This window comes from Coregonus clupeaformis, unplaced genomic scaffold, assembly GCF_020615455.1.
Source record: "Coregonus clupeaformis isolate EN_2021a unplaced genomic scaffold, ASM2061545v1 scaf2924, whole genome shotgun sequence".
Classification (NCBI taxonomy): Eukaryota; Metazoa; Chordata; class Actinopteri; order Salmoniformes; family Salmonidae; genus Coregonus; species Coregonus clupeaformis.
In genome coordinates this window covers 27,639-48,409 of record NW_025536378.1, presented here as the reverse complement: position 1 = coordinate 48,409, position 20,771 = coordinate 27,639, and the positions used below count along the sequence as shown (strand labels likewise).

Here is a 20,771-nt window from a genome sequence, read left to right as displayed (position 1 = left end):
GGGGGTGAATACATCAATGACTGGTTGGTTTGATAAAATGTTTGGTAAATGGAAAACTATTGTTGTAACTATTTTAGGCGCGTCTATGGGTATGCTTGTTCTTTGTGGATGTTGTCTTATTCCCTGTGTCCGAGGATTGGTGAGCAAGGCGTTGGAGCAGTATCACAGCAGAAGGTGAGATACGGCCCAATCCCGGACTCCGACCTAAGGAATGAAGAATATGACCCACCAGGCTTGGTGGAGGACGACGACGATTCAGATAGTGTCACGATCGTCGTATACAGAGGACCAAGGCGCAGCGTTATTTGCGAACATGCTTTTATTATTGATACACGAACAAAATAACAAAAACGATACGTGACGTCCAAAGGTGCAAAAACACAAACCTACAACAGGAACAAGATCCCACAAACACTGTGGAAAAACAGACTGTTTAAATATGGTTCCCAATCAGAGACAACCAGCAACAGCTGACACTCGTTGCCTCTGATTGAGAACCACTCTGGCCAACATAGAAACACAATACAAGAACTATACCCTAGAAACACAAAACTAGAACAACATAAAGAACACTCACACCCTGGCTCAACATACAAGCGTCCCCAGAGCCAGGGCGTGACAGTACCCCCCCCCCAAAGGCGCGGACTCCGACCGCGCCAACAGAACACCACAGGGGAGGGACCGGGTGGGCACTCCGCCTTGGCGGCGGATCCGTCTCTGGGCATGATCCCCACTCCCTCTCTAACCCCCCACAGTACCCCTGGTCCGGTCTGGCCCTGCTGGCCGGAGCTGGACTGAACACTGGTGGAGCGGATTGCTCTAGCTCCGGCGTGGAGCAGCTGACCGGTACCGGACCAGGCACCGGTGGAACAGGCACGGGCTGTGCCGGACTGATGACGCACACCACTGGCTTGGTGTGGGGAGCAGGAACAGGCCGAGCCAGGCTGGCGACGTGCACCATAGGCTTGGTGCGGGGAGCAGGAGCGGGCCGGACCGGGCTGACGAAGCGCACCACTGACTTGGTGCGGGGAGCAGGAATGGACCGGGCCGGGCTGGCGACGCGCACCACTGACTTGGTGCGGGGAGCAGGAACAGGCCGGGCCGGGCTGGCGACGCTCACCATAGGCTTGGTGCGGGAAGCAGGAACAGGCCGGACCGAGCTGGCGACGCGCACCCATAGGCTTGGTGCGGGGAGCAGGAACAGGCCGGACCGGGCTGATGAAGCGCACCATAGGCTTGGTGCGGGGAGCAGGAACAGGCCGGGCCGGGCTGGCGACGCGCACCATAGGCTTGGTGCGGGGAGCAGGAACAGGCCGGGCCGGGCTGGCGACGCGCACCATAGGCTTGGTGCGGGGAGCAGGAACAGGCCGGGCCGGGCTGGCGACGCGCACCATAGGCTTGGCGCGGGGAGCAGGAACAGGCCGGACTGGGCTGGCGACGCGCACCACAGGCTCGGTGCAAGGGACAGGAACAGGCCGGACCGTACTGGGGACACACGCCACTGGCCCTACGCGGGGATCAGGAACGGGCCGGACCGGACTGGTAACACACCCCAGTACCTCTCGCCGTGCCTCTACACTTTCCTTCCCCTTTGTGACCAGTGGCCCCCTTAACCTGGCGGCCTCCTCTGCCAACCCGCTGGACCGCTCTATCGCGGCCTCCTGCTGCCCCGTCGTCCACGGCGTGAGCCCCCCCCTAAAAAAAATTCTGGGTGTCTCTCCTCTCCGTGGACCAAGCCTCCCTATCTCTCGCCAGACTCTTCCTCCACTGCTCCAAAGTCCAACCTCTCTGCTCTTCACTTGGCTTGACCCAGTCGAGACTCTTCCTCCACTGCTCCCAAGTCCACCCTCTCTGCTCTTCACTAGGCTTGACCCAGTCGAGGTTGCCACGGAGATCCGCTAGCGATTCCCCTGGCGATGGCTCCTGGACACGCTGCTTGGTCCAGTTTTGGTGGGATCTTCTGTCACGATCGTCGTATACAGAGGACCAAGGCGCAGCGTTATTTGCGAACATGCTTTTATTATTGATACACGAACAAAATAACAAAAACGATACGTGACGTCCAAAGGTGCAAAAACACAAACCTACAACAGGAACAAGATCCCACAAACACTGTGGAAAAACAGACTGTTTAAATATGGTTCCCAATCAGAGACAACCAGCAACAGCTGACACTCGTTGCCTCTGATTGAGAACCACTCTGGCCAACATAGAAACACAATACAAGAACTATACCCTAGAAACACAAAACTAGAACAACATAAAGAACACTCACACCCTGGCTCAACATACAAGCGTCCCCAGAGCCAGTGCGTGACAGATAGTTTGAGACTGGATGTTTTCCTAGAACTATAAATCTCTAGTTTAAAAGTTATTGTAATGATCTTTTGTGTATTAAAGTCTCGTTTTAAGTATGATGTACTAGTTACCATTGCTAAAAAGTAACGTTACACTTTTAATCATGGGGTAACCCTGATGAACCTGTATTGAATGAGACCATTTTTTATGTTTTTATATGCAAACCAACTTATATGCTTCAATGTGTGTGATTCATTTCTATAACAACATATATTTTGTATGTGTGTAATATTTAGTCAAAGGGTGGATTGATAGATTAATTATTAATGACTAATTATTACACCCCGAAACTGTGTGGAATGTGTTAGAATGTGTGAGTGTAGGACCAGTAAAGACTATGACATTGAGCTACTATTCAGCAATGTGAGTAAGAGTTAGGCCAGACAAAGGACAAGGAGAACTGTCTACAGACAACTGAGAAACCAAGATAAAGAGGCCTCCCAATTTAGGGAGGAGAGAAACTGTTATGGAACATGGTGCAGAATATTGTGAGAACGGCGATAACTGAGGAATGCAGGGAGTAGGCTATGATAAGAAAGTGTGTATGTATGTGTGTGTATGCATGTGTGTGTGTGTGTATGCATGTGAGTATATGTGTGTGTGAACTGATGGTCAGGAGAGCAGTTTTAGAGTGGAAAACTACAGCCCGCCTACAGAGGGGAGGGATTTTTTTGTATGACGTATGAGTATAAAAGATGGACTCTGAAATTGTGATGGCAGAATTCTCAATGAATAAAGATCTCTGACTATGCAGATCGGGACTCTGTCCGTTACTTAAATCCCAAAAGACTTACAACCTTTTGGGAGACGCACAGAGACACAGAATAGTTTGATTAATAATTCACTTAACAGTTTTAACAATTGGAGTAATGTCCGTCATGACCTCTCCTCTCCTGTCCCCATGTCTGTCTGTCTGTCTTATGGCTGTTCCTGGTACTGCCCCTCTGTAGCTGTGAAGAAGTCCTCCAGAACGCTTCTCAGGTACTCAAAGGTTGGCCGGTTTTCTGGGCTCTCCTTCCAGCACAGGTTCATGATGTTGTACAGACCCTCAGGGCAGTTCTCAGGTAGGGGCATCCGGTAGCCTCTCTCCAGGTTTTGGATCACCTCTGGGTTACTCATTCCTGACAGTGGGAAGAGAGAAGAGATGGGGATGCAGATTTGTTAATAATGTGGCCAATGTGTTGGGGTTTTGTGGGCAACATTTTTGTAGAGAGTATGTGATGTTTATGGACTATATAGGTGCTATGTGGAGAATGTGTGTATGTGGAGTCTACATGCATTGCATATGAAATAGACATGTATAATATTGGATTATTATTGAGGTGCATCAGTGAAATACCTGGATATGGGATACGGCCATACGTCACTATCTCTGTCAAGAGGATCCCAAACGACCACACATCTGACTTGATGGAAAAGGTTCCATAGTTTATAGCTTCAGGTGCTGTCCATTTTATGGGGAATTTGGCACCTGATAAGGAAGAGTGAAATAGGTTTAATTTTGGGTTCATGTTCATTTCAAAAGCACACAATGGATTCTACATGAACACTTGGTGGGGCTATAGTATAGAGAGAGTGCATGGCTTTGCAGAAAGCACTTACAACATTCAAGCACATACATTTTTTCTAGTGTAAAGGAAAGTAATGCTACCCTCTCTGGCTGTGTACTCGTTGTCCTCGATGAGTCTTGCGAGTCCAAAGTCAGCGATCTTACAGATGAGCTCATCAGACACCAGGATGTTTGCGGCTCGCAGGTCCCGATGGATGTAGTTCTTCTCTTCAATGTAGGCCATTCCCTCAGCCACCTGCAGGAGGCAGTATATCATGAGGAATGAATCATACTTGTTTCAAATTTCAAATGGTATTATTCGTATGTATAGGGCACACATGGTATACACTGTCCAATGAAATGCTTACTTCCTTCTGGACAATGCAACAACAATAAGAAATAAGAAAAGATAAGAATAGGAACATAAAGTAAATGGCTCAGTAGAATAGAATAACTTTTTTGGCATAGGTATAATACAGGAAGGCACAATTTATGAAGGATACATACTGTGTGTGTTCGTGTGTGTATAAGAAACAGACAGGGCAGAGGTAGAGTCCTGTGACTAGGAGGTTCCCACTTCCCCAGGTCAGATCTCTGCTCCTCACCTCGGAGCTCCACCCAGTTTTCACGGGCAGGTTATGAACCCCTAGCAGCCAGCTCTCTTTCCGGCCCAGCCTAATGGCCCAGCTGTGCTGACTACATCTCTTTTGTGTGTGTCAATGTGTGTGTGTGTGTTTAGGCGGACATTGGTGCATATTTCAGACGTAAGAATCTCACAGATAGGGATCATTGGGCCCCAAGGCCCTTGGCAGAAAACCGAGAGGTGCGTGTGTCGTATGAACTTCATATCATCATTACGCACCACTCTGAAACCAGAGAGCTAAAACATTTTCACTCACAAGCTCTAGGGGTCATGTTGTTTCAGTGTACTTACTCACTATGTGATTACAGCAATGTATGGTGCTGAATGCCATCAGTGTTCTAGCCATTGCTTAGGAACGTTATTTTGCTGTAATACGTTCACAGTGCATCCATAGAGTAGGCTCTTCCTCTGCCACAGGCGGCTTTGAGAGTACTCTGAGCTTGGTTAGTTGAAATCCCTGTAACCCCATTACACATATATGTGGCTCAATTTCCAGAGAGTTATATAATGTAACCATAACATTACATTAGAGTAGCCCAATTAGATAAGATGTTGGTGTAATTAGATGTTCTCCCATCTTTGGCCCGATATTTGGCCCCATCCTTGGCCGTAAACTACTCCTAAGTAAGTTGTTCTTCTAGAACGAGAGACTCAAACAGCAATACAACTGCTTTCTTGATCTTATGAAGCTTGGTGCAAGTGTGATTTAGAGTAGGCTGTAGGTTTGTTTTATTATGGAATATGCATTATGTCTCTCAGGTATCAGGGTATGTGTCACTTTGATTTGTGTTACACATATAGCATTGCACTGTGGTGGGGTGAGCACCTCAGTGGTGTTGACACAGTTAGATTTGTGACAAGGTGTATAGACTTAAGGTGTTATTGTTAGTAAACCTCACACAGGGGTCTCCATTGTTACCGGGAGATTATAGTTAGCCTCACAATAGCAAGAGCTGTTTCCTGTAGATGAGGATCATACAGAGAGAATAGAAAGTGAAAGAGCGAATAGAGGGGAAAGAGTAAGAGAGAATTTGGAGACAGACAATAGTTAAAAGTGTAGAGAGCTATTGGGATTGACGTAAAGAGCAGGGGACTTGCCTGAGAGGCCATATCTATGAGGGTGTTGATGGGTATGTTGGATCCCTCAGACGACTTGAGAAAATCTACCAGAGCGCCTGTAACAAAATGTGATCAAGTTATTAAAATGACATATGTTTGAGCAGCATTACATCAGATCTCCTTTGTAAACAGATGTTATCAGTTACCAGTCACCAGCTTTTATGCAATGTTGATGGAGGTGGAATTATTTTAAGATCCAAATAGTTTTAAGTTAGAAAACTCTATGTTCAGTGAAATGCTTTGTGAGAGATTAATGACACTGCATTTAAAACTACATTTAGATATGTCTCAGACATAAATAGCTGACCTTAGACCCAGAATAGGTTTAAATTAGGAAAATAACATTCTCAGGAAGTGCGTTCACCGTCAGTCAATGTGATGCATGGCCTCTATTCGACAGGCCATGGCTCCTCTGTGTTTGATTAAAACCGAACAAGACCACTGGACCTCAGCCAGCCAAGGCAAGCAGCAGGAAATGCCTTAAGAAAAGAGGAATGACTCTTCCAGGAAAGAAGGGCAACAGGCTCCTGTGCTTTAGTAAAGAAGGACTCCTTTGATGTCTGTGCACCAAATTAACGGTATAATCCAAGGTTGCGAGGGAAGTTAAGCACGCCACGCCTGTTATTTTCCAGTTGTATTGTCTTCAGTGATAAAAAACGAGGGACAAATTGAGAGGATGGGAACATCAAGCCTTCCTTTCTAGTGACAACAGAAGCAACAATTGTGTCTGTGCATGTGAATCGCAAACAAAGAGACAGCTCATGTAAAGGCATGTTGGTGCTCTACAGGCCTCTCATAGAGAACAATACAAAGGCCCTCCATTCACTGGCTCGGAGCACTTACATACTGAAGCTGTTGTTGCACCAGTGACAGCGTCTTTTCAATGTGCTTTGTTATTGTCCCTCCTAATTTCTGGTCTTCAAAAAGGCAACAACAACCTTTGAAGGCAATGTGGGATCACATTCAAAAACATGCAGGTGACATAGTAACTGTAGTCAGAGATTCTGACCAAGGCTTTTGGAGAACATACTGGTATCAAAATAAGTTGTTGTATTAAGCAGGCACCCAATGGGGAGCTAGGCCCACCCACTGGGGAGCTAGGCCCAACCACTCAGATTGAGCCCCCAACATTTTTTTATATAAAAAAAACAAATACAAAAATTAAAATGTAAGCTCTCTACTTGTCAGTGTTCCAAACAGAACATTATTTGTATTTTTGCCTAAGCATCCAAACACCATCAGATAGAATTCATAGCAAGCAGTGCACTGGGCTAGTCAGATTTGATTAAATATATCAGAACCAATGATATACAGTTGAAGTCGGAAGTTTACATACACCTTAGCCAAATACATTTAAACTCAGTTTTTCACAATTCCTGACATTTAAACCTAGTAAAAATTCCCTGTCTTAGGTCAGTTAGGATCACCACTTTATTTTAAGAATGTGAAATGTCAGAATAATAGTAGAGAGAATTATTTATTTCAGCTTTTATTTATTTCATCACATTCCCAGTGGGTCAGAAGTTTACATACACTCAATTAGTATTTGGTAGCATTGCCTTTAAATTGTTTAACTTGGGTCAAACGTTTCGGGTAGCCTTCCAGAAGCTTCCCACAATAAGTTGGGTGAATTTTGGCCCATTCTTCCTGACAGAGCTGGTGTAACTGAGTCAGGTTTGTAGGCTTCCTTGCTCGCACACGCTTTTTCAGTTCTGCCCACAGATTTTCTATAGGATTGACGTCAGGGCTTTGTGATGGCCACTCCAATACCTTGACTTTGTTGTCCTTAAGCTATTTTGCCACAACTTTGGAAGTATGCTTGGGGTCATTGTCCATTTGGAAGACCCATTTGCGACCAAGCTTTAACTTCCTGACTGATGTCTTGAGATGTTGCTTCAATATACAGTGGGGAAAAAAGTAGGTGGATGAACTACACAGCTAGGGTGTTGGGTCAAACTAATTGTTATGCCTGTTCAACAGGTAGGCCAACCCTTGTAACTGCACCTATGCCTCAGACCATGTTCTCTTGTGTGATAGATTTGGGATCAAACCAAACCTCACCTAATTGTTCTGATATTAAAAAGGATAATACTAAGGCACCCCAATTCACCATGAACCCCGGAGATTATCAATGTTATAGACACCAAAGTAATGCGAATTGCAGATCAATTGGAGAAGGGTTTACAACAACGTTTTTCTGGTGGGTTACAATTGATAAAAATGTTGACTGGATTAATTACAGTGGGGAAAAAAAGTATTTAGTCAGCCACCAATTGTGCAAGATCTCCCACTTAAAAAGATGAGAGAGGCCTGTAATTTTCATCATAGGTACACGTCAACTATGACAGACAAAATGAGAAAGAAAATCCAGAAAATCACATTGTAGGATTTTTAATGAATTTATTTGCAAATTATGGTGGAAAATAAGTATTTGGTCAATAACAAAAGTTTCTCAATACTTTGTTATATACCCTTTGTTGGCAATGACACAGGTCAAACGTTTTCTGTAAGTCTTCACAAGGTTTTCACACACTGTTGCTGTTATTTTGGCCCATTCCTCCGTGCAGATCTCCTCTAGAGCAGTGATGTTTTGGGGCTGTCGCTGGGCAACACGGACTTTCAACTCTCTCCAAAGATTTTCTATGGGGTTGAGATCTGGAGACTGGCTAGGCCACTCCAGGACCTTGAAATGCTTCTTACGAAGCCACTCCTTCGTTGCCCGGGCGGTGTGTTTGGGATCATTGTCATGCTGAAAGACCCAGCCACGTTTCATCTTCAATGCCCTTGCTGATGAAAGGAGGTTTTCACTCAAAATCTCACGATACATGGCCTCATTCATTCTTTCCTTTAAACGGATCAGTCGTCCTGGTCCCTTTGCAGAAAAACAGCCCCAAAGCATGATGTTTCCACCCCCATGCTTCACAGTAGGTATGGTGTTCTTTGGATGCAACTCAGCATTCTTTGTCCTCCAAACACGACGAGTTGAGTTTTTACCAGAAAGTTCTATTTTGGTTTCATCTGACCATATGACATTCTCCCAATCCTCTTCTGGATCATCCAAATGCACTCTAGCAAACTTCAGACGGGCCTGGACATGTACTGGCTTAAGCAGGGGGACACGTCTCGCACTGCAGGATTTGAGTCCCTGGCGGCGTAGTGTGTTAATGATGGTAGGCTTTGTTACTTTGGTTCCAGCTCTCTGCAGGTCATTCACTAGGTCCCCCTGTGTGGTTCTGGGATTTTTGCTCACCATTCTTGTAATCATTTTGACCCCACGGGGTGAGCTCTTGCGTGGAGCCCCAGATCGAGGGAGATTATCAGTGGTCTTGTATGTCTTCCATTTCCTAAAAATTGATTTTTTTTCTAATTTTGTCTGTCATAGTTGACGTGTACCTATGATGAAAATTACAGGCCTCTCTCATATTTTTAAGTGGGAGAACTTGCACAATTGGTGGCTGACTAAATACTTTTTTTCCCCACTGTAGCTAGCTAGCTTACTGACATAGCTATTAAGTTTGCTAGCTCTTCCTTCACTGACATAAAAAGCTTGCTTAGCCTGTTTAAATTGCCCTGAAAATGTAGACATGCAGCCCCACAATTAAGAGGAACTGAATGTAATCAGAAATCAGTCCGTAGATAGATCAGCATGTTTCTTCACGATCGTATCGTTGGGTCAGCTGAACACAGCAGCTGACTCGGGAGGCTACTGCAATGACTCATGGCAGAAGAACAGCTGCTTCATAAAAACGCATAATAATGTAAGCATTAGCACTACTAGCTACAGTAGCTTGCTAGCTAGCTTTTGTTGGAAGATACAACATTGCGTGTGGAGCACTAAGTAGGTAGCTGGTTGGTTAGCAGCATCATTTCAGCCAAAGATGATTTCAGTGACTGGCTCAGCAAGCTAGCAAGCTAACATTCATGTTGGACAAATTTATGCTAGCTTTCGTGCCCATAGTCAAACTTCAGAAATACTGGTCATTGAAACACAATAATCCTTAGCTAGATTTAGAAAGGGGCGACTAACACTTCCTCACCAAAAAAAAGGGGCGACTAACACTTCCTCACCAAAAAAACATTAACATTATTGACATATTTATTGTTTTAGCTTAGATTAATTCAGACAGTTTTGAGGCAGAAATGGGGTTCAGCAGACTATGTCACCTAGGTAATATTTTCTAATGTTATGGCAGCCCATTGTAGCCGGACTACTTTTCATCTATCTCATTAGCCTTTGCAAGATATGTGACAGATCAGTGCAGGCAGAATCAACGCGCTATCTGATGGAAGACAATGTGGATTGCTGATGCTATGTATTGGCCATTGAGAGGCTTTGAAGCCACCATTTGGCCAAATTGGCACTCCCCAGTAGGAGAAATCCTCCATAGGAATGAATGGAATTCTACAGTATTTCAATTAAATGTTTTAAGGACAAAATTACATGTATTTAAGTATTTTTGTTGTTGTATTTGGGACAGTAACATTAGTAATCTAATAAAAAATTATACTTTAAGGAAAATGTTTAATCTTTTTTTAAACATTTTGTTTTATGTTTACCTCACATAATATAATTTAAAAGTATGCATTAAGGTGTCTGTAATATAATAAATGTGGCAAACGATTGTAGACATTAATAAATGCATTTCTATAGCTTCCAAAATATATTTTACAATAGTGGGGGAGTGCCAAGATGGAGGCACGGTGGCTTCAACACAGTGCCCTATATCAGTCATCTAGTCTTTATATAAATTATTGAACAGAACAGATTACCTGGAATGACATTCACTCTCATGGGATAGGTTTCCAAACAGAACTAACTGAAAGCCACACCCCAAATAAACCACAAATATGACGGCATTGAGGATATGTCACTGTGCTTCTATAGCTATATGCACCATGCCACTGCTTATTTAATTTCTTAATTTAGCAAACAAGAGAGCTCACAATTCAGTGCCTTTATCAGTAAACACACCTATATTTTAGCTTTAATTAGCTTAGAAAATGTACAATTGTCTCTCAGCCTCATGGCAAAATGTGTAGAATAGCATGAGATTAGCTATAAAACTGCACATTTTTCTCTTTGCCCCATGGCAAAATGTGTAAAATTACAGGAAGTTAGTTGCCCACCAACATTTTTGCAGGTCCACCCACTAACAAATTTCTGGCTACGCCACTGGTATTAAGACTTATGTTTTCAATGTCAGCTAGTCTGTGTGCAGTGCAGTGCACCTGTTACCATGGTGACATTTTTATTGGTCTGGCTTTGCTTTGCTACCCTTTTACAGACAGCCTCTCTCTTTCTTGTGTGAAGAGAGAAAGAGAGTAGTCACTGGACAGTGGCTGAATAGCCTAGTCTGACTGGGGGAATAGGGGGGCTGAAGGGGGGGCTGTGTTGCGGTCTGTCTGTGCTGACACTGGAATGGAGCCACGTGCCCATGGGGGTTGACACAGGTCCCATCACTGAACAATGAGATGGTGAATCACCACTCCCCTATTTGACGTCTCTCTTTTCCAGTCAGAACGGACTTCCCTTTGGTGTGTTGACATTAGAGGCACCAGCCGGTACAGGAAAAGAGAGCTAAAGTTCACGTTTGCTGATTTGATTATTAAAGTTTTTTTTTAGAAAGTGCAGCAGGGTCACCAAAATAGGTTGAAAATAGCCTCTAAGAAGATTGTCCACTCTAAAGAAGGAGATATATGGAAAAACAAGGTTAAACTTGTACTGCGTTTCTGAAGATCACATGCTCCATTTAGAATGAGGCTTTCAGTAAATAGCCGTTAAGCCATAACTAGGGGTATTCATCTTTTGCATCTATAACAAAATGCTTTTTGGATCATTTAACATTGTCAGTGGACTGCAGTATGCCTGTGAAAGACTCTTACTCATGAAAGACATTCTGGTAAACACCCAAGCCACTCTTTTGTTACTCTCACTCTTATCAGCATGCAAACCAATAACAGTTTAACATGTTCGATCATGAAAGCCGATGACGATATCCTGGCTGAAAACACTTTGTCTGCTCCAGGTGTTTCTCTAGAATCTCCCTGGATGACTCTGTTTTAGCTGTTCACTCTTTCAGCGCCGGGATTGAGAGTCATCTATGTAAACAGGCACAGACATTGGCATAGGCTTGCTGAGCAGCTCTCATGGAATAGAGTACAATAGAATAGAAGAACAACTGAATCGAATAGGATCAGGGTTATTGACCTTTTGTATAGGGAGTTGGTCTTACCCTGAAAGACGAACATTGACCATTAGCCTAATAACAGTGTAATCCTAGACAGTGACACCCACCGTTCTCCATGAACTCTGTGATGATGTAGATGGGCTCCTGCGTAACCACGGCGAAGAGGCGGACCAGGCGTGGGTGCTGCAGCTCCTTCATCAGGTTGGCCTCGGCCAGGAAGGCAGCCATGGACATGGTGCCCACCTTCAGGTTCTTAATGGCCACCCGCCTGTGGTTGTTGTACAGACCTGCAGCATAGAGGAAGGCCATTGGTGATACAGTAAATATACAGTTTATTACAGTAATATCACAGTGATATTATTCAGTAGTGTAGTATACAATGTGTATGATGGAGTCATTTGAGGACACTCAAGTTTACTATAGGTCACAATTAACCGAGTTATAGCCTATGCTGTAATGGTGAGAATTAACTTTATTATTGAAAGCATTCTTCCCTACTGTTATCTATAACTGAAATAATTTCGGTAAAAGGAATGGTGGTTCGTTTTTAAAAAAATCTGACATGCATGGATACTTTTTTGTTGTCAAACAACAATCACCCCAATGATGTTGGTGTATTCATTCGCTGGGAGAAACAAATACTGTATGTTGCCAAGATCGCATGCAGGAGGAATTTGTAAATACAAAGTCCCATAGCAGGCTAGTTTTTAATGTTGCATTGTGTTCACACACATGGAGATGGACAATAGGGAAATCTCCCCCTCCACTGGAAAACAAGTGTGAAGAAATCAGATTACATCATCAGATATTCTCACCTTCAAAACACTGGAGTTTCTTTTTTAATGGTTGATTTTAGGGTCACAGTTGGAGGCGATAGCAAATATTGTAATATGAACTAATATAGACATGTGAAGTGCTTCAGAGAGAGCCTCTGGTGTGTGACTAGAACTTCAGCCTAGCATGCTCGCTGGCTCTCTTGCGTAATGCAGCTAATACCTGACATCAATCCCAAAGGGGCCCTACCAGCTCAAACAAGCACTGCAGTGATGGTGGTATTTAGGAAATTACACACAATGCAGAACTAAAGCCTAAACTAAAGCTGTTCTGGCAGACACAGAGAGCGACAGGACCAATTGAGCAACTGGTTGCTTTATATCTAGTGCATCTATGCAAACCAACACACGCATTGGTAATCTGACAATATCAACTACTGTGGTTGTACAGTGCCTTCAGAAAGTATTCACACCCCTTGACTTTTTCAACATTAGCTAACATTTCTTAAAACATGTTTTCACTTTGTCATTATGGGGTATTGTGTGTAGATGGGTGAGAAAACACATCTATTTAATCCATTTGGAATTCAGGCTGTAACACAACAAAATGTGGAATAAGTCAAGGGGTATGAATACTTTCTGAAGGCACTCACCCATCCAAACTTCTCCAAACTGCCCGGCCCCGAGCCTGCGCTCCATTTTGAGGGACTCTCGGGGGATCTCCCATTCGTCCTGCCACCAGGGTTTCTGGGGCACGCGGGACTGGCACGGCTTCATCAGCCGGGTGCACAGACCGTCCGCCTCACCTGCAGACACACACAACACAGGCAGGGTCAAAGGTTGAATAACGTCAAGTTATACAGTTCACATTTTGAGAAAGATTTATATGTGCTAAGGTGTATGTGCACTATGGATGGTATGATAATGGTATTTGGTACCAATGCTATATGTATTGTTTGGCTGATGTATTGTGTTCTGACTGGAGGCATAGCTCCAGGAGTTCAGACAGGATGTGAGTCATAGCATGTACGTGAGTGATGCTGGACCAGCTCTTTCAGGGAGTTGAAGGATATCTTTGCGGTGATGTAGAAACCACCAGTATCCAAGTTCCGGATTCTGTAGTGCTTGACCATGTCTCCCGTGTCAGGATCCAAGTCCCTGACAGATAAGGAGAAGGAGCCTTTGGTGGTCTCACTCTCTCTGACCATGAAGGAGCCCTGTGTATTCCCCGGAGCGAGCAGGAGCCTCATAGCATCGTTTCTGGAGAGGTTCTTGAAAAACCATCTGAAGCACAAAAAAAACAGGTATAGAGCTTCAAACATAACCACATCCCTTTCCCTTACTTGGGGGGTGTTGAGTATGGGGAGATGGTGTTTGTTAATGTATGTGTGTGCTTCCTGCATGACTTAAAGTGAAATGAATTACAGTTTGAATTGAATTCAACTGAATTGACTTACGTCTCCATCTCCATTGAGTTCAGGGGGGCCACAAAGTTGTATGGGATGAAGCCCTTCTGGCCTGTGATGAGCGACTCTGCCATGAACCACTCTGGGTCATCCCTGGACAGCAGACATAACAGCAACACTTACTCACTATCTCATACTTTTCAATAACTGGTAATGTGTCATGCTCCATCAAACAACTACACACTTTTGCACAACTACACAAATATATCACATCCTCTAAAAAGTAAATAGCATCACACATCCCTATTCTTACTTATTGAGGATTTTCAGCTTGTCTCCCTTCTCAAATCCCAGGTCATCGTTGTGGTTGGGTTCATAGCTGTATATGGCAACCACCAGGCTATCTGTACAACCATAACCAGCATGGGTGAGGAAAACATAAACAATAATGATTAGATTTGATCCACCAGAAGAAGGCTCATATTTACCTGCATATTAATGTATAAGAACATACCTGGTAGAGGGGAAGAGGGAGGTGTGAGATGAGAGGGGTAGGGGATCAGTTGATCTGTGTACTGATGAGACCAAAGCAGGGTACAGGTCAGTAAAATAAACTGTGTTTCCAATGGTGAATTCAAAGATTCTCATTCAGTGTACAAACTATGGAAAGTCTGGGGGGTTTACACTATCATGATGGGACATTTGACTTAAGGTAAAAACCATGAATTCCTTGAAGTGTGGAACGAAATCTAGAGAAGATTTTTAAAGACACCCTAGGATTTACTTAATGTTTATTTTGTGCTGACAAACTGGCCATCAACAGCATGGCATTCACATGTGCTATTCTCCTCTATTTCAAATCTACTATAATATCTCCAGTAATTCAGAGGAAGGAAGTGAAACAGAACATTTAGTGAATGTTTACAGTCCCAATTAATTGCACACACAAAAGCCAACTTCCCCCCCAAAAAAGTATGTAAATTGCCAATTCCCATTGCCTAGCTACCCAGACTCATTGAGAGAGTTTGATTATGAGCACCGGGGCTATGGCCCGTGACGTGAATGGGCAAAAGCGATGAGGGAGGAGTGCCCTTCTCAAATCTAACAGTAATCTGCGCCGCTCGGTCATGTTGTCAACAAGGCAGCATGATGCATCGTTCAGGCCTCCCGAGTGGCGCAGTGGTCTAAGGCTAGCTGTGCCAGTAGAGATCCTGGTTCGAATCCAGGCTCTGTCGTAGCCGGCCGCGACCGGGAGACCATGGGGCGGCGCACAATTGGCCCAGGGTAGGGGAGGGAATGGCCGGAAGGGATGTAGCTCAGTTGGTAGAGCATGGCGTTTGCAACGCCAGGGTTGTGGGTTCGATTCCCACGAGGGGTATGAAAAATAATAACGTATGCATACATCACTTTTATTTTAAGCCGACTTCGCCGTCAGCCAAAACGGGGCACCTGGTTTGCGCCAGTGAGGCAGCCCGGTTCCAGTAGGACTGGGAATTGCCAGGGACCTCACGATACGATATTATCATGATACTTAGGTGCCATTACAATATGTATTGCGATTCTCATGATTCTATATGTATTGCGATTCGATACTGCGATTTTATTGCGATTTTATGTTCCAAACATATTGCTCACTACAGTGCCTTCAGAAAGTATTCACACCCCTTGACTTTTTCCACATTTTGTTGTGTTACAGCCTGAATTTAAAATGGATTAAATTGAGATTTTGTGTCACTGATCTACACACAATACCCCACAATGTCAAAGTGGAATTATGTTTGGAGAAATGTTTACAAATTAATTAAAAAGAAAAGCTGAAATGTCTTGAGTCAAAAAGTATTACACCCCTTTGTTATGGCAAGCCTAAATAAGTTCAGGAGTAATAATTTGCTTAACAAGTCACATAAAAAGTTGCATGGACTCACTCTGTGTACAATACTTTTTGAATGACTACCTTATTTCTGTACCCCATACATACAATTATCTGTAAGGTCCCTCAGTCGAGCAGTGAATTTCAAACACAGATTCAACCACAAAGACCAGGGAGGTTTTCCAATGCCTCACAAAGAAGGGCACCTATTGGTACTGTAGATGGGTAAGAATTTTAAAAGCAGACATTGAATAACCCTTTGAGCATGGTGAAGTTATTAATTACACTTTGGATGGTGTATCAATACACCCAGTCACTGCAAAGATACAGGCGTCCTTCCTAACACAATACTAGCCTAAATGTACAGAATATTCCAAAATATGCATCCTGTTTGCAATAAGTCACTAAAGTAAAACTGCAAAGAATGTGTAAAGCGTTATGTTTGGAGTAAATCCAAATCACTGAGTACCACTCTTCATATTTTCAAGCATGATGGTGGCTGCATCATGATATGGGGAGGTTTGTCATCGGCAAGGACTAGGGAGTTTTTTTTAGGATGAAAAGAAACTGAATAGAGCTAAGCACAGGCAAAATCCTAGAGGAAAACCTGTTTCAGACACTGGGAGACAAATTCACCTTTCAGCAGGACAATAACCTAAAACAAAAGGCCAAATACGCACTAGTTGCTTATCAAGACGACATTGAATATTCCTGAGTGGCCTAGTCACAGTTTTGACTTAAATCAGCTTGAAAATCTATGGCAAGACTTGAAAATGGCTGTTTAGCAACTTGACAGAGCTTGAATAATTTTTTGTATTGTACATTCCAGGTATTGTACATTCCAGGTGTGCAAAGCTCTTAGAGACTTACCCAGAAAGACTCACAGCTGTAATTGCTGCCAAAGGTTATTCTAACTTATTTATTCAGGGGGTTGAATACTTATGTAATCAAGATTATATTAGTGTTTTATTTTTCCTTTATTATTTTTAATTTTACATATGTTCTAATTTTTCTTTCACTTTGACATTACAGAGTATTTTGTGTAAATCGTTGACAAAAATCTGATTAAATCCTACTTTGTAACACAATTGTTTTGGGAAAAATTCAAGGGGTGTGAATACTTTCAGAAGACACTGTATATGTCTGCTGCAGAGAGACAAGAGAGAGCATGCGGCAGGTAGCCTAGCGGTTAAGGGTGTTGGGCCAGTAACCAAAAGGACGCTGGTTCGAATTTCCGAGCTGACTAGGTGAAAAATCTGTCAATGTCCTTGAGCAAGGCACTTAACCCTAATTGCTCCTGTAAGTCGCTCTGGCTAAAAGCGGCTGCTAAATGACTAAAATGTAAAAATGAGTCTTGATCAGTCAGGGAAATAAAAGTGCTGAAAACATGTTAATTCACTATTTAAAAAGAAGATGGAGAACAAGCTATAGGATGAAAAATACTTTTTTGGCGCAGGTACAGCCAACTAGCGCTAGCTAACACTACCTACAGTAGCAAAAAAACGATACTCTGAGTCAAATATCGATATAATATCATCCAAAAACAATATTGTGATATGTACCCCCCCCCCATCACTAGGTTCCAAAACAAATGCAATCAATGCTAACCCGCATTAATAGAACTCCCTCATTGGTCCGGCCAAACGCCACGCCCACGAACGTTTGTTTCTTCTCCGCAATGAGTCTGGATTTGACTCCTTTCCCGATCCGTCTAGAATGCGAACACATTCGGACCGTCTGATTGGTCCCAGAAACCAATCGGTTGGGCCAGAGCCAGAACACACGTGGGTGAAGCAGTGTTTTTGAAGTACGTAATTGGCTTTGATACTCTGATTGGTTAGAGACGATCTAATTGCTGATGACTTTGTTTTCATCGCAAACGATATTACCACAAACAACTTTCAATGATGGCAGATTCAGACTGAAGTATGTAATGAACGATAGAGCAGCTAAATAATTCAGTGTGAGTTGTCAGGCAACAATTCCCAAGCATTGACTTGCACAACACACTTTTATGTAGACCATGGTTGCATAAGTTATATTCATTGATATGTCAATTAAATGCATATTGGAGATGTTAGTGTTTTTTTTTTGTGAGACCATGTAAAAATATCACACCCTCTTCCTCGCATTCCACACTACTTCCCCAGCCACGTCCAGACGCTATGCCACTGTCTACACACACACACACACACACACACACACACACACACACACACACACACACACACACACACTCTCTCACACACACTCACCGGGTTAGCTGACTGGGGGGAAATCGGGCAGTTGCAGTTGTCACACACTTCGTCTAGGTTCTCTACCCAGTCATCATCATAATCTGAACTACAGTTGCATCCCATTTTACCTGAAACATAGTAGAGTTTACATCAGTTTACATCACTACATAATAGAAGCGATTGATTGACAAAGTATGATTTTAAAAATGAGTACTTGAGTGAAACAAAATAGTTGCTTAGTGTCTCATACTTAGACTTGGTTCCCAAGAGAGTTGGTGAACTAGATTTTATAATAATTTTATAATAATTTTATATTATGTTACCCTCTTAAAAAGTGAAGAGCTGTTCAACCTCAGATCCCTTGGAAATGTAAACTCAAATCAATCAAATGAACAGTGTACATAAACAAATGAATTAACATTAATAAGCAGAACTTTTTGCCCAGAACATGTATTTTATGTTAACATCCTGTAAACATTTAATATCCCTTGAGTCCCCAGCGCTGGAAAAATAACTCAGGATGTCCTGATATGACTAAATCTTTGAAGTGAGAAAATAAAGTAATAATCTTGGCCAGACAAAAATATGAAATGTGTCAGGATGTAAACCTACATTATTGTTTCTGTGTAGCTTCACATCAATATACCACAACCAGCAGAGTTTAGCAGGATGTCAAAAATCCCCCACCGCAAATTAAAATACAACACATTGGCATGTACGCCTTCATTAAACTGTACATATGCTTTGTCCCATAGTAGTGTGATGAGGATCTGCATGGGACTGAGAACTGATCCATAGAGTGTGCTTGCTGTGATATGACAGACTTAAATCGGTGACAGATACAATGAAGAGAATTGCTTTTGATATAATTAAATGTGACCTTTTTTGTTGAGACACCAAATTACTAGATGTTTCACAAAGTTGCCTACATTTCGTGTTATAATTATTTGACTTCATTTGGGAATTAACCATAGTCCAGATTTTGTGAGAGAAAATGTGATTATATTTCAAATCAAACTAATCCAGTGTTAAACCATGTGTGGCACGCTCTCAGATGGCGCGCTCTACCCCTCAGCAGTACAGTAGGAACCTGTGTTCTCAGGCCCGCTCCATGCTCCAATCCCATTGGTCGGCTCATGTAACAGGGCCAGTGGGCTAGTTGGCCTGTCCCAAGGGCACAAATCTGTGAGAAAATCTGACGGGTCCGGAAAAGCCTGACCCCGTTAGCGACAGTCCGCCCCTACACTGGGACTCTCTGGGACGGGATGGAGGGGGACGAGAGGGGTCGTTTTTTGGGTGACATCTCTCCTGCCTCTGTCTGACAGGCTCTCAGAGAAAGTTATCTATTGAGTGGATGCCCTCTTGGTTTCATATCTTAATCATATTCAGCTGCTGAGGGGATACCCTCCTCAAGACCCAGTGTGCTGGCTTTGGTTGGTTGGCTGGCTTTATTATCATTATGTTGTGCTGCATTTGTTGAGGCATTGATGTCTCTTTCACATGAAATGCTGTGTGTGGTGTGATCCACCCCGAAGGTCATTATACTGGTTGGAGAAGGGTTACACAGAAGTAGACACTAAACACTCTGCTCTTTAGGGTACCTTTTAGTGGTATGTCTAACCTGTATTAATGCAGTACATCAACAAGATGTCCTTCCATCTGTCAAAATGCTCAGAAAATAGTAGCCCTCTTGAGCGTTGCTGCTTTCGTGAAATCATTCAATTTTCCATATGCATATTAGATACTCTATGGAAGTAATTATGTGCTATACAGATGGATACTAAATCACAAGGTCCTTCTTGGTCACCAGATTCCTACCTGACAAACAAAAACCTTAAACAATTGTTTGTCAATCTGTAATAAAAGCATAATAACCACAATAATTGCAATTACCAAATTTGAATTTTAATCAATTTCCACTTAAATTACCTGTTACCCCCTTTTATTTTGTATTGCCTTTTCAGCTAAATGTCATTTTTTCAGTACATTAAACATCTTCTCAATATTGACTATAGCCTAAACATTTGTGACTGCTCATTTGCTGTAAAACAATATTGTGTACATTGTTGTGCATCCTGATTCAAATTGCGCTCTCAAAGGGAGACCACGCCAATAGGTGCATTATATAGCATATCAGGTTTAAGACCTACCTCGTTAAACTTGCCCAATATACTGCTCTTCAACAGGGTGTTAGCGATTTCACTGGTCTGCAGCCAGAGCAGCTTTATCCATGACTAAGAGACCTAGTCTTCATCAAATATGAATCTTATCAAAAACAGCAACTAGAAATATAACGCTACTTTTGGAGAAAAAATAAGAAACAATTGGATGTTGAGTGAGGTTTTCAGGCCAGGAGTTTTGTATGTGAAGATCTCATCACTTACTCATGCCGTACCTTCAAAACATGCACACACACACACACACACACACACACACACACACACACACACACACACACACACACACACACACACATTCACACACGCATGCACGTACACACACCTCAGTGGAGAGAAAGCCACCCAAAGGGCTTCCTGTCGTTGAAAGGTTGAGGGTTGTTCTGTGGAGGCTCTGACAGGTGCTACCCATGCAGCTGTGTGTTACACAGGGAACATTGGGCTCCTCTGT

The 20,771-nt window shown here is 43.1% G+C and overlaps 1 protein-coding gene across 1 annotated transcript; it reads right to left on the bottom strand.

The window, feature by feature from the left end:
• Positions 1–3,107: 3,107 nt before the first annotated feature.
• On the bottom strand, positions 3,108–20,506 carry LOC121544388 (proto-oncogene tyrosine-protein kinase LCK-like). The gene is made up of 12 exons (XM_041854328.1): positions 20,294–20,506; positions 18,162–18,271; positions 14,551–14,611; positions 14,350–14,440; positions 14,088–14,189; positions 13,661–13,914; positions 13,284–13,436; positions 11,965–12,144; positions 5,649–5,725; positions 4,010–4,163; positions 3,698–3,829; positions 3,108–3,479 (listed from the first exon to the last, which is right to left on the bottom strand). The coding sequence occupies exons 2-12, from the start codon at positions 18,264–18,266 to the stop codon at positions 3,277–3,279; spliced, it is 1,512 nt and encodes a 503-aa protein (XP_041710262.1). The 5' UTR covers positions 18,267–18,271; positions 20,294–20,506; the 3' UTR covers positions 3,108–3,276.
• Between the last annotated feature and the right edge of the window lie 265 nt (positions 20,507–20,771).